The following is a 14,088-nucleotide window of genomic DNA, read 5'->3' as shown; positions in this document are numbered from 1 at the left end:
GTATGTATGGCTGCTATCACAAATGCTAACAATAAATGAATACAAGAATTAGTTAGAGTTCTTATAAATATTCTGTCTTGTTTGTTTTCATATCTAGGGTGGACGTGGCCAGCATGGTATGCCTGGGAAGCCAGGGCCAATGGTAAGTTTCTTTCTTAATCACCTATTTTTTTCACCTTGTATTTCCCGCTTGCCTTTTGACACTACCAAAAGAAGCACAAAAAAATTGTAGGCAGTTGCTGGTAACAGTTAAGTGCCCCTGGAATTATCTGTAAGTGATTCCTAGTTCTACTAATTTTAGCTTTAGTGCTGTCCTCTGAGAAATGATACTCTGTAGTTTGCTTCATCTAAAAGTTTTAATTTGCAGAGGAGTGGCATCTTCCCTGGCGAGGTGATGCTTTGCTGCTTTTATGAAGTGGGATCTATATTGTAGGGAGATAAGTGTCTTAAAAGAATATGCACTGTAATATAAAACAGTTTATAATGGCATGCTAGACATAATATCTTCCTTCACATACAAAGTTGGCAAATGAGATAGTACCCATTCTCAGCAAGAAGAAATGCCACTCACTGATAGCAGAACTTGCTACCTGCAATTGATCCATTACAAAATATGTGAAAGATAGCCTTTTAATTATGGACAGTCACACATTGAACTGGAGAACCAGAAGCCTATGTGTGAATGTCTGCCAAACTGAGAAAGCCTGGCGTGCATGACTGTAGAAGTTGTCACACAATTGCAACGGGGCTGAAAATGACTGTGGCAGTTTAAACTGTGGATGTCGGTGTATCAAAGGGTGATGGTTTCAATCCTACAATCCAGTCTCACAGTGCATTTGCAAAATGTATTGGAGTGAATTCACATGAGCATTAGGAAGCCAGTGGGATTATTCACATACATACAGTTAATTATGTGTTGCTTCTACAAATGAAAGCTTATGATGATTTTGTACTACTTGTGCAAGGCCAGCTTCCATTTAAAAAATGTGGTATTCTTTTTTGTTTGCTTTTTTTGAAAGCATTACTTCTAGGATGTGGTTGACAGTTTCTGTTTGTTGATGTAGTCAGCCTGAACTTTTACCACTTTGTGATGTTCAACTTAAAAAAAACCCCCAAAACAACAAACCACCAAAAACAAACCAAAAAAACCCACACCAAAAACTACCACACGAAAAAAACCCCCTCAAAACCCCAAAACACACTTGCCTGCGATTAAAATTTCATTCTGTGCATCCTCTTTATTTAATAATTACGTAAGTCCTGAGAAAAATTCATTTCCCTGTGTCATCTTAATGCACAGACTGTTTTATTAAAAACTTCATTAAGAAATAATTAACTGTAATAGAAGCTCAAAAAATGAGTGTGTCTAAAAGCTGCAAAACTCAATTATTTAGTGTATCGTGAAAGAAGGGTAACTTGTTAGAAGAAACTTTCAAACAACAAAAGGATTTTTCAGTATTGAAAACAAATTATAAAGTTAAAAAAAGCTGGGTTCTGAGCTATGAAATTCTACATGAAACTTGAAATTTTTCTTTGGCATAAAATATAAGCTCAGCTTCATGGTACATGATAATGGGTTGGCTAACATTTTTGATAAAATCCCATGTAGTGTCACAAGGGAGATACTGGTACTTAATGCGTATGTTTCTCATTGCAGGAAGTGTTAATGAAATGCATTGTTATTTGGGTCAGTGCAATGGTACACTGTAATTCTGGAATTCTTCCTGCAACAAGAGAGAGATTTGGCAGACGTATTTGTGATTCAATAAACTGGGACATAGATTTTCAAAAATATACTTAGTGAGCTGTTACATCAGTTCTGTAGAGATCCAGTGGAAGGTCATGGCAGAAATGTTGTCTGTAATTGATGCTCAGTGGGACAGATTGTTCTTATTAAGTTTGTCACCAGAGCTTTATTACATAGAACATTTTTTCACAGTATGCATCATATTTTACTAAAAGACAGAAGATCAGGAAAAAATAAAGAGGAATCATCTGGGAACATTGTTGTAGTGAATATTTATAACCACTGTGTGCCGCCATCCAGAGAGTTTATAATACAGTAGAAAGATCTTCTGTTGAATGTCTTGTTCAGCAGACGAGGCATTATGAAAATGGAAACAATTCACAAATTTACTCTGAAGTCCTTAATTGCAAGTCTTTCTGTTTAGCAAAGCAAGGTTTGCATCACACCATACAGGTATATTCAAGTGCATACACCTGAAGTTTGATTTCTAGTGACTTTGCACAGTCTGCTATGTAATGCAGCCCCAGCCGTTTGCATCCCTGCCCAAACTTCATATCCTCGCAGCCACATGAGGTGTGCCTACACTGTGCAGCGCAATGCACCAAGAATTTGGCTCTAGAATGAGAACTAGTGTAGCCGCATCAATACTATGGTCTGCTCAAGCTGTCAACCTTTCTTAGACACAGCATTGACTATCTCAAGATATAATGCTATTTGGGAAGAGCTATACCGGTTTTAGGAGCTGAAGGTGTACCTCTGCACAGCATTGTGTTTTGTGGTGTGACATAACCCAGCCTTTCCTCTGCTTCCTTTTCCAGAAATACCTGCCTATCTCTGAGCAAAGATCCAAGCAGTAAACTCTCTGCTGTATGTCTTTGTCTATAGAGCCTTGAAAATTTGGTACAAAATCTGTGTTTTAAAGCTTGCAGATGAATGTGGCTGTGAATTTGCGAATCTCAATGGGGCAGAGGAATAGGAAGCAGGGCATGTAGTTACATAGCTTTTAATTATATTTTCACTTTTCGTGTTGCTTACCTCAAAAATTGTGTCACACAACCCAGTTGTTTTAATGTAGATGTGGCTTGTATTTCTTTTTTCTAGATTACTATTTTAAGTTTAAAAGAATTGAAACTCTCCTTTGTTACATTCCATAGGACAAACTGTGATGGCTGAACAAATATCTGATCTTTTCATTACCGTACCACAGTAGCAAAGATACAAAAAGAGGTTATAATATTTTGTTAAAAACTAAAATTGAAAAACAAATGCTATAATAATTGTCAACTGTGTAGATTGCAATTTGTGCATTAATAGCTGCATCAAGAGCTGTAACTTTGCTGAAGGCAGTAAACACATTATTAAAATCCTGCACCACAATTCTATAAAATGTACCACATAGAAAAATTATATTTATAGTTATTTTGGATTTGTTATGAACAAATGTTTTATGACTAAAAAACACATTTAATCCCAGAACCTTATTTACCCAGTGATTAGATACTAATCTGTGTGATCTAAACTGCACAATTACAGATCTGTGTCTGTCTTTTATAGGGCCCACTTGGCATAACTGGTTCTCCAGGTTTTCCAGGTGCTCCTGGTGTAAAGGTAAAAAAAAAAAATCTTTTTAATATGTCTAATAACACAGAATTAAAAAATATGTACTAGACTACACAGAGTTCAGCCTGACATTGTATACAGGTCCCTAACAGTTGCTGTGAAATCATAGTCAAGACCTTGAGGCAGAGGTTAGAAATCAGAAGCCAAACGAACTGTTGCAATTCAGCACAGTTAGGATACTTTCTTTGCTCTCACTTTTGCTTGAGCTAAGGGGTGATTAAAAGATGACTGTCATGCTGTGCCTCAGGAATCTTGTCCCGTATATTCAAAGAATAACAAGATGCATTATTACAAGTTAAGCTGCAAGGACTACTCTAAGGCAGTATGGAAGCAGTACCTTCTAATGCTGAAACTTCCAGTTTCGGCCAAGAACACCTTTTGAGATGACCTAGACTGGTGAGGAAAATGCCTGAACCCCAACAGAGATGTACTGCAGTTCATCACAACAGAGCAAATGATGATTACCACCTTTTGTGGGTCTGTGTGATTGGGCTGAAATGGAAAACTTCCATTGGCTGCAGCGCTATCTTTGTGGGACTTCCCTGTCATTTTTCAAGAAAGTGCTCAATATTTTTTTTTTCCTAGCCTTGAGACTATGTCTGCAAAGACAGAAAACACTACTTGTACAGCTTCCTTATATACTTCTTATACTTGCCCTCCACCCAGTTGCTCCTCTTTGTTCCTTTACACTCCTAATACACGATAGGAAAAAATTAAACAGAAAGAAACTCTCAATTAGTCAGGTAGCCAAGTTCAGCAGATGTTTTGTGTTGTTGTGAAGCTGGCAACATTCATGAAACAATTTTTTGGAAACGGGTCTTAATAAGAGTATTAACATAATGTATACAATTAAATGATAGACTTTTTAGTGCATGTCATAAAATGCTTTGGTATGGCTAAGCACTACTTAGTACCTAAATAAATATTTGGAGAAGCTGTCACATGATGAATGAATGAAAGCTTTTGAAAAGGAGGAGCTACCTTCAAGTTTGATCATCAGATGATGTAAAATTGAATAGCTGCTTTGAACTCATAAAAGCTAAGCAGACTATACAATGAAGATGTGGACTTCAGTTATGAAGACGTGATATTAACAGCCATCAGTTCCAAAAGGCAAATTTCCTATATAAAGATAAAATTTAAAGGAGATGCCAGGAGGAATTTTTTTATTGGAGCATCCAGTCCAATCTTACAGGGATTTTATATTTAATATAGTGCTGCAATACCAAGTTAATCTGTGCTGTGCAAAAAACCACCAGATGTGTTATAATTTCTAAATCTTAAGCCTTAGCTGTTAACAAAGCTAAAAAAAAAACCCCTTGTCAAATTAGAGGTACATACTGGGATTTTAGAAAGAGATGTCTATCTAAAATACTTGATCTGATTTGGGCCACTGGATATAGTGCTGCTTCTCTGTAGAAAGTTTCCTTGTCCTTGTATACATTGAGGAAAAATTCTGTTTGTACTTTTAAAGTTTACATTCACATAGAAGTAGTAGAAGCAGAATTAGGTAAGCAAAATATTTTTTAAGGATAATAAACTATTTCAAAACCTGAATTGTTCTTCTCTTATAAACTCGTTATTCCTCCTTAGTTAGTTTGTAGCGCTACTTTTTAGAGCAAAGTAATCTCCAGTCGTTTTCTCATGTGAAATCTTAGGGTGAAGCAGGTCCAACGGGTCCTCGTGGTCCTGAAGGTCCTCAAGGACAAAGGGGTGAAACAGGTCCACAGGGCCCAGCTGGATCACAAGGTCTTCCTGTAAGTACATTAAATTGAGTTCCTCAGTGCTCAGCTTGTGCGTGTTGCCTTTTTATAGAGAATTTTAATACCCCACTTGATAGACACTGAGTTTTGCTCAAATTACATTTCCCAGGAAAGGAAAGGGCTCATTCATTTGTTTTGTGCTTATTTTGTTCAAAATAACTTTTCATTATTTAATTAAAACAGCTTGGAAAACTGGAAGTTACACAGCTCGATACAGTCTCAATCCTGGAAGTACTTTAAAGCTTAAGCTTCAACATAAAGTCTTAAAGATTAAACATCACATTAACTTGCATGCTTTGTTACCCGTATTAGCATTTGCACAAGTAGATGGTATGTTGCTGTATTTATTTAATAGCCTTTATTGTCTGGTCTTGTAAAGTGGATAAAATAACTATCTTCTGCTTTTGTTATCAATACCCTCCTCATTAAAATTAATTTTAATGATTGGTACATTATCTTTAGGGTACTGAAGGGACAGATGGTTCCCCAGGTGCTAAAGGCCCTACTGTAAGTAATCATATCACCTGTTGAAGAAATTGTGTAAGTGAATTTATTTTATTTCCTTATTTTTACTACATTTCCTTACTGTGCTTGCTGTTCTTTCTATTTGTAGGGATCTCCAGGCACTGGAGGCCCCCCTGGTTTATCAGGTCCACCTGGTTCCCCAGGACCACAAGGCAGTACTGGCCCACCTGGTATTCGAGGCCAGCCGGTAATGATGTCTTTGTCTCTGTGGTAATTGTAATGTCTTGCAAATGTGTTGCATAGTTACTCTATGAAACTAAAACAGTGATTAGCAGTGGGATTCCTTTAAATAAATTAGGAGCATGCTGAGACTCAGATCTTGTGAGTCTTCTGTGTGTCCAAATTACCAGTTTTGCATTCTTAAAGGTCTAAGAAAGAAGAATGTCTATATAAACTTGGACAAACAGTAACAGTTATCTCCTGAAATTGTCTTGTTTAGGTTTTTGCCTTGATAACGTTATAATAAACAAGCATACTAAACGGAAAGACAAACCATTATAAGCATCCTGCTATATTGCCTACAACTAGTTACTAAACTAGGAAATGTTTTTCTGTTTTATAGCATAATACAAAATGATCAAATGGTTTATGCAGAGTTTTAACCTTATGGGTGTTATTCATGTGTTTGTTTTCAGGGAGACCCTGGTGTCCCAGGTTTCAAGGGAGAAGCAGGACCCAAAGGTGAACCTGTAAGTCTCCATAAGCTTTGTTAAATGAAAAGGAATCACAAAGGCTTGTTATGAGTATTTTGAATAGATTCTTACAATTTCCAAGACGCTTCTGATGCTCATAATCACAAGAGTAATTATTGTGAAAGACAAACCAAGGTGAACCTGGCTAGACAGTACTAACAATGAATGGCGAAGCAGGTCCTTTGATGTTATAAATCACCTACCCAATGTGGGCCTTACAGGACTAAAGGACAGAAGAACCAATTAGTGCATCTACTGAGGCTTGAATGTATTCTAATTTCTTTATCTCATATGAAATGGATCCATATGATTCGGGACATTTAAGAGCATCTGGTGTGTTGATGCTTGAGTGTGCTAATCATAATTAAAAAATCCTTTTTATTTTAAACTTACATTTAAAACATTTTATACTTATGCAGTTATGTATCTATTAACTATGTTTTATTTACACATTAAAATAATATACATATTTATACATTTATGGTGTGAATAGCTGTTTAGCCCACAGATAATATTTGTGAAAGATTATTTGAGAACACGGCTAATTCCATGATGTAACCATGTGAATTTTGGAAGAAAAGTGATTCTGCAGAGTTGGAGTCAGTTTGACTTGTCAACCAATCTTTAGTTTTAATTTCTCACTAGTTAAATGGTCATGTAATAACTGACAAAAATGTACAGATGAAATAGTGGTTTCCTTACCACTTACTATCTTCTCCTTTTAGAATTTCTACTAGAGTCTTACGGAATTTTGAGTCCTTTGCAGCTTATTGATAATAATAAATAGAAATTATTGTGTGTAGGTGATTATAAGAAGCACTGTAGAGCCAAACTGCAGAACTAGACTTAATTCGTAGTGCACTTCTTACTGAAATATTAGCTTACAAACATTGTAAAAGAGAAAAGCTGATGCTGAAAAGCTGCGTTTTTTTAACTGATTCAAAACCTAACTATTTTCTCTCCTTTATTTGGAAAAATATTTATGATGTTTAGAAGACAGTCTGTTTCAATATACCTGAGAAGTGGTGAGCTTAACAATGATTTTTTTAAAAAACATTCTACTTTTACTAGGGCCCACAAGGTCCCCAGGGTCCCATCGGCCCTGTAGGTGAAGAAGGGAAAAGAGGTCCTCGAGGTGATCCAGGGTCAGTAGGTCCACCAGGTCCTGTTGGAGAGAGGGTAAGCAATCCAAAGGAATAATATGTCTTGAGAGATGCACTGCTAAGCTGAAAAACCTCTTGACCTAACTGTGAATTTCCTTACAGTTTCACTGTGGGTGTAGTCAAACTTTATTTTCCTAACAGTAATTAATACTGTGCATTATTCTTTACACTGGATATTTTCATTTGTGGATTCAGTGCACAGGATAGTATGGTAGGAGAAATGATGGACATATGACGAGCTAATCTGCAGATTTTTTGCTTAACCCTGTACAAATGGTCATCTTGCTTTCAATGAGGCTGTTCACATAGAAGGAGTTGTTCAGCACGCATGAATGAAACATTGATATTTTTACCACTCCAGGTGGTAAAACCCCCAAATTTAAAGTATTAAAGTAAGAAAGTTGTAAGGAAATAAACTGAATCCCCAAACTATAAAACTAGTACTTTATTTGCAATAAATTACGTAAAAATTAAGATAATAATCTTGTATCTGTGGCTTTTTTCTAGGGTGCTCCTGGTAACCGTGGTTTTCCAGGTTCTGATGGCTTGCCTGGACCAAAGGTAAATGAAATTAAAGCGTTCATCTTTTACTGGGTCATTTGTTAAATTTTCATAAATACAGATATATAGAAAGAAAGTGTTCCATTAAAAACATGTGCTTCTGGGCAAATAGGCAGATCCTCAGAATCACTGGAAGCAGGATCAAAAGGAATTGACAAATGCCAGAAAGGGTTCTGAATGTTTTGAGACTAAAATTTTTTTAGGAAAAATCACTTTCAATTCCTCTGGTGTTCAGCTTTTCTTGCTTGTCCTTGACTTAATGCTCCCTCATGCTGAAATGTGACTAGGTAAGAGATGTTGACCTGTTCTCCTACTGTATTGCTTCGTGTGTTGCTCTATAGTAGGTAACTATTTGAAAAATTGCCTTTTATTTGTGTGTGGTGTAGTTTTTCTAGATTTGCCCCTTGAACAGATGGGCTTATCTGTCTCTGGCTTTCCAAACTGCTTCCTAACACTTTTTTGGCTTTCCTAACACTTCCAGGGAAGTGACTCACATATGTATTTGTCTAGTGTTTCTGTAAATTCCTAACTTCTTGGTAAAAATACAGGGATTCTAAAATTCTTATATAAATTTGCTTTATGGAAGAGACAACTTTTAAGTAATAATTTGGGAAAAAAGTAATAATAATAAAAGTATTAATGATTTGGAACTCTGTGTGCAAAAAGAAGTCCTTAATAGAAGATGCCTGTTTTATTCAACCTTCTCTTACTGTTGCTGTTCTACCTGTTAACTAGTAGCCCATTGGTATCTTTCTAGGGTGCCCAAGGAGAGCGTGGTCCAGCAGGTTCTTCTGGTCCTAAAGGAGGTCAGGGAGATCCTGGGCGTCCCGGTGAACCTGGCCTCCCGGGTGCAAGGGTAAGGAACTAATAGCAGTATGCTATAAACCATGGCATTTTTCTTTTGAAAAAGGCAACAATGAACTTTGCAGAATTAAGGATGGACTTGTTTCAGTGGGGCTACTTGAAGGGTAAAGGCCAAAATACCTCTCTTTTTTCCTGCTGATGTTGGGAAGAACAGGTTCCATTTGTCTTTGAAAAAGGAGAAATAGCCCTGATTGAGACTAGCTAATGCAACTGAAGGAAGTGTGCTTGTAAAACACATAGTTGCCACAGATAACATGAATTGAAGGCCAAATTAATTGAAGGCTAACCTTCATTAAATTGGTGATTTATAACTTCCATAGTTGAGTGGTGCACGTCACCTTGAGATTTTTTTCAGGAAAAATATTTGAGGAGAATTTGGATTATCGTAAAAGAAGAGAAAGGGAGCAGCAAGTATAAGATGTGATATAGAACACTGGGTAATGTTGGCAGAAATAAAGATGAGCCTGTGAGAAGCTCAAGAGGTGTAAAAGCAAGAAAAGGGAGAATAGGAAAAGCGAAGATCAAATACAGTGGGGGATGAAGCTGTAAAGTGAAGACAAGGATGAAGACCTTTGATACAGAAAAGCTTGTACTGTGGTAGTAACTGAGCATATCTTTTGGCTTTATTTACGTTTCTGTATTGTTCTAGAATTATACGCACAACCTTAACACCAATATTATTCCCACTTTTAGGGTTTGACAGGAAATCCAGGTGTTCAAGGCCCTGAAGGAAAACTTGGCCCCTTGGTAAGTGACATAAAAGTTAGTCCTTTCAGTTAATGCCACAGTAATTTGAAGGTCCCAACTTATTGCAATTACTTTTATTAACTTGAGTTTTCTTGATTTCAGAAGGTTTATCTTCTCTTTTAATTGTTCATTTTAGATTCCTGACTCCAAAATTAGTGGAGATAATGTTCCTTTAGTTTTGTCTGCATAGCAGTGTCTGTTGTTTACCAGCTGCTGCAATATTTTTAAACCATTTTGAACGAAATATCTTTTCTAACTGCCTCTTTAAGGAAACAATAATGTATTTGTACATAATGGCTCAATGATAATAATTGCATAGTATTTGGTTAAATCCAGCAGTATGGCTAAAGCTATGTCTGCTTTAAAGACATTTTGACTGATAACTGTAGCACCAAACGAGGTTAATGTTATTTTTTTATATATACAAACATTTTCCAGGGGCAAATAGGTTCATATGAATAAACATATTTATAATCTAATGTGGAAAATGCTCTGTAGGGTGCTCCTGGAGAAGATGGACGTCCAGGTCCAGCAGGTTCAATAGGAATCAGAGGTCAGCCAGGCAGCATGGGCCTTCCTGGGCCAAAGGGTAGTAGTGTGAGTATGGCATCTGGTACCCAAGATCTGTTTAACTTTAAACATTTGCATTTATTTTAATGGATGAAAACAGTATCTAAAAATAGTCATTTTTATTTCTGCAAATTAGGGTGATCCTGGAAAACCTGGAGAAGCAGGCAATGCAGGTGTCCCAGGACAGAGAGTGAGTGTGACTCTTATTTGCAGTGATTACAGAAAATGATGCTTTTCTGTTATATGTGTTCACTATACAAGACTTCTTCCCATGTCATTTTAATTTAGGGAGCCCCTGGTAAAGATGGTGAAGTTGGTCCTTCTGGTCCTGTTGGCCCACCTGTAAGTCAACTTTTACCACTCTGCCTGCTTGCCAGTCACTCCACCCATTCATTATTCTTTCTGCTTCTATTTTTATCTATCTTCATGCCAATTGTTAATTCCAAACAAAAAATCCTAAGAACATGTAAAGAAAAAATTTTCCTAGAAAAATGGGAAGCTTTGTATTAAAAAAAATATATATATGAGCAGTCTAATTCCTTTTACTGACCATTACAAAAAATAGTGCAAGGGGCAAGATTTTCTTATGGTTCATTTTCCTAGCTTCCTTGGTTTCAATGGAACTGAGTGTTTTCCTGTCAGCATAGAATTTTTGTGGGGAGGATCTTAGAGAAATAAGATACATCTTATTACATCTTTTAGATAGGGTATATCTTGGCCTGGGGTAAGTAAAAATGTATAATAAACAAATACATAACCAAAAATACACATATTCAGAGAGAAGAAAAATTCCAGAGCCTGCCTATATTCCTCTACTGTATACTTACTACTTTCTTTTGTGTAGGGTCTGGCAGGAGAAAGAGGAGAACAAGGCCCTCCAGGTCCTACAGGGTTTCAGGTATGTGCATTCATTTTTTTTAAAGAAAAAGATAAACAGCCATATCTTTCAACTGAAATTGGAGAAATTCAATCAAGTGATGTATAATAAAACACAACTTCAGAACAAAGGCACGGAGGTTCAGAATAATTAGTCATACTTTCACATCAGCTGTGCACTAAACTGAACTGGCAAAGGCTTGAATACCAGCTCTGTATCCCTTGAGAAAACCTTTGTTGTTTTTCAGTTTTCATTTGGAGATTTTCCAAAGATGTTCCAAATATGGAGCAAAAGAATTGTTTTGATAATGAAGTATTAAGTCAAGTCAATCTCTGTTTATAAAGAACTTTATTTTTAGGGCTGATATGTCTATGTCCTACAAATGTTAAAGAAGGGCTGCCATCTTATTTATAGGGGGAAAAACACTGGTGTAATATTCATGTAACTGTTTTGCTTGAGGATCTCTGAGGACATACTCTCGTACCGAGTATAATACTACATTCATATTCTTGGTGTCTTAGTTAAATCTGGATTTAGCTATCTTTCTGTCATGTTAGTGACCATTTTATTTACTTTTTTACAGGGCTTGCCTGGGCCACCAGGTCCTCCAGGTGAGGGAGGAAAGCCAGGTGATCAGGTAATTTCTGTGTAATTTAACAGGAATTCACTTCATAAAGTAGTTTTACCTTTTATTCTCTTTGTAATTTTAATTCCCTACTCTGTTTCAAAAATATGCACTGATGTGGTCTGCAAGCTGTCCGAGAACTGCTTTTGGATAAAATAAATACTAGAATCTTCTAGTCCATCTTCTTGGACTGAGTTGGACTATTTCCTCTTGTCATGGACAGATAATATTCAGAACTAGCCATCTACATTCACAGTACTTTGCAAATGAAAATGTTTATCTCTATTTTCCATAACTATAAGGCTACGAATAATGCTTTCATTCTAATGGTGAGTTCTGTTCTGCTTAGGGTGTGCCTGGAGACCCTGGAGCTGTTGGTCCGTTGGGCCCTAGGGTAAGTATTTTTTTTCAGAGCTTAAACATTCATAACAGTTCTCTGAGGTTGAAAGTTGATATATAATGTGGAATTTAACAGCTAAAGTGAATATTTGACTTTTTTCCCACCAACAAAATGGTTGTAAACATGGATACGTTTTAATATGGTTTCTGTAAAACCTACCACCTTTAGTGGTTTCATAGCTCATGAAGTGGTGTTGAGTACTGGCTGCTAAATGATTTGGTTTACGGCTGTGAAATGATAGTTTTTAGTTTGCTGAGCAACATGCTATTTCCCCTACCTTTAACAATAAAAGCATAAAGCTGTTTTTTTATTTGATCAGTTCTCCTAGAATTTGTTCACAGGCTCTTTGTTTAAATAGCAGTGCTGCACTTATGGTATATTTAGGATTTTGTCTACCAGAACTGTACCCTGACTTCTGAATAAGTAATAATTTTCCATTTTGTAGGGAGAACGTGGCAATCCAGGGGAAAGGGGAGAACCAGGTGCATCAGGACTCCAGGGTGAAAAGGGTATGGCTGGAGGTCATGGTCCTGATGGTCCAAAGGTAAGCTGAATGGAGCTTTGTGTTGCTGCAGTGATGTAATGTATAATTCTGCTCATTTGCATGAACATAAAAGAGAGAGCTTTTTTATTATAAAAGGGATATCTTTTCATGAAAGGTATCTTGTTTATATAAGGGTTCTAGGAGGACATACAAGTTATGCTGGTACAACAATATTAATAACTTGCAAGATACTTACACATCGAGAACACATTTTGTATTAATTTATATAGGTCTGAAATTTAAAATGGTTTTTGTGTTTCTCAGTAGAACTGGGCAAAGCCATTTTTGAACTGCAGAAAACCCTCTAGCAATGTTTTAAGAGCTACGTCAGTTTACACAAAGACATTTGGCAGGGTGACAACTGCATGCCTTTCTTTCACCTGCAATTGATTTAAGTAGGCCTAAGAAGGTCACCCCAAGTAGGGAGTGCCTTTAGTAATGTGGGACCTGTAATAGCCATGAGGTGTGAGAAGCAAAGCATAAATAAAGCCTCTCTGCCCCTGGCAACTTCTACCTGTAGCTGCTTTGTGTAATAAACCCATGTGGTATCAAGGTAGACAGACGAGCTTCTTTTTTTGCCTGTTCTCATCCCCAATATGCACTGAGTAAATAGTAATGTATGTGGAAAGACTATTACAGCTGAACTTCCTGAGTAACACAGTGGGAAAAGAAAAGTATTTGGACATTAATAAAGTCCAAATTTAAGAGAAAATTATTACTTAAAACTGTACCCCAGAGACTTCAACACAGTCACAGCCTGTTCTGCAGCCTAGAGACAAAGATACTTCTAGGATGAATAGACAACAACTTGCTATTTATTTGCTTCAGGGAAGCCCAGGCCCTAGCGGGACGCCTGGTGATCCAGGTCCACCGGGTCTTCAAGGTATGCCTGGAGAAAGAGGGATTGCTGGAACACCTGGCCCCAAGGGTGACAGAGTAAGTCTGTTTATTTCTGTTTTCCTGAGTAGAATCACCTATCTCTTAATACTGCAGTTATTCTGGGGTATGAACTACTGAGCATTCAGTGTCATAACTGAGACTTTCCGTGTATTTTCCATAGGGCGGCATAGGTGAGAAAGGTGCTGAAGGTACAGCTGGCAACGATGGGGCAAGAGTAAGTAAATCTATCACTCTCTTTAGACCTACTCTTCACACACCAGAGTGTTTATTGTGCTAAGGGTACTCAGCTCATAGAGTTAATCACTACTCAACTTGGTGACATCATGAGCTGATAGTCATTCTCATTACCCCTACCCTCCAAATTTTCAAGTTTTTCAAGACTGCTGTGTACAATGCTTTGGGATGTTGGGGTTCCAAGCCCCTGTTTTGTATCATCAATAATGGGAGTTAAGATGTCAGTGGAAAGGATTCCCCGAAGTAGTGTGTTGAT

General features: G+C 37.0%; 1 protein-coding gene across 2 annotated transcripts in view; it reads left to right on the top strand.

Moving 5' to 3' along the window:
• The window catches only part of COL5A2 (collagen type V alpha 2 chain), a 116,242-nt gene that overhangs the window by 79,653 nt on the left and 22,501 nt on the right, over positions 1-14,088 (top strand). For both annotated transcript variants that reach the window (XM_052792047.1, XM_052792046.1), the window contains exons 17-35: positions 98-142; positions 3,302-3,355; positions 5,026-5,124; positions 5,593-5,637; positions 5,744-5,842; positions 6,291-6,344; positions 7,419-7,526; positions 8,018-8,071; positions 8,829-8,927; positions 9,629-9,682; positions 10,181-10,279; positions 10,389-10,442; positions 10,541-10,594; positions 11,097-11,150; positions 11,713-11,766; positions 12,104-12,148; positions 12,600-12,698; positions 13,527-13,634; positions 13,759-13,812. In XM_052792047.1, coding sequence (XP_052648007.1) covers positions 98-142; positions 3,302-3,355; positions 5,026-5,124; positions 5,593-5,637; positions 5,744-5,842; positions 6,291-6,344; positions 7,419-7,526; positions 8,018-8,071; positions 8,829-8,927; positions 9,629-9,682; positions 10,181-10,279; positions 10,389-10,442; positions 10,541-10,594; positions 11,097-11,150; positions 11,713-11,766; positions 12,104-12,148; positions 12,600-12,698; positions 13,527-13,634; positions 13,759-13,812 — 1,332 coding nt within the window. The remainder of the gene's footprint in view (positions 1-97; positions 143-3,301; positions 3,356-5,025; positions 5,125-5,592; positions 5,638-5,743; positions 5,843-6,290; positions 6,345-7,418; positions 7,527-8,017; positions 8,072-8,828; positions 8,928-9,628; positions 9,683-10,180; positions 10,280-10,388; positions 10,443-10,540; positions 10,595-11,096; positions 11,151-11,712; positions 11,767-12,103; positions 12,149-12,599; positions 12,699-13,526; positions 13,635-13,758; positions 13,813-14,088) is intronic.

This window comes from Harpia harpyja, chromosome 7 (genome assembly GCF_026419915.1).
Source record: "Harpia harpyja isolate bHarHar1 chromosome 7, bHarHar1 primary haplotype, whole genome shotgun sequence".
Classification (NCBI taxonomy): Eukaryota; Metazoa; Chordata; class Aves; order Accipitriformes; family Accipitridae; genus Harpia; species Harpia harpyja.
This window is presented reverse-complemented; position numbering and strand designations above follow the sequence as displayed.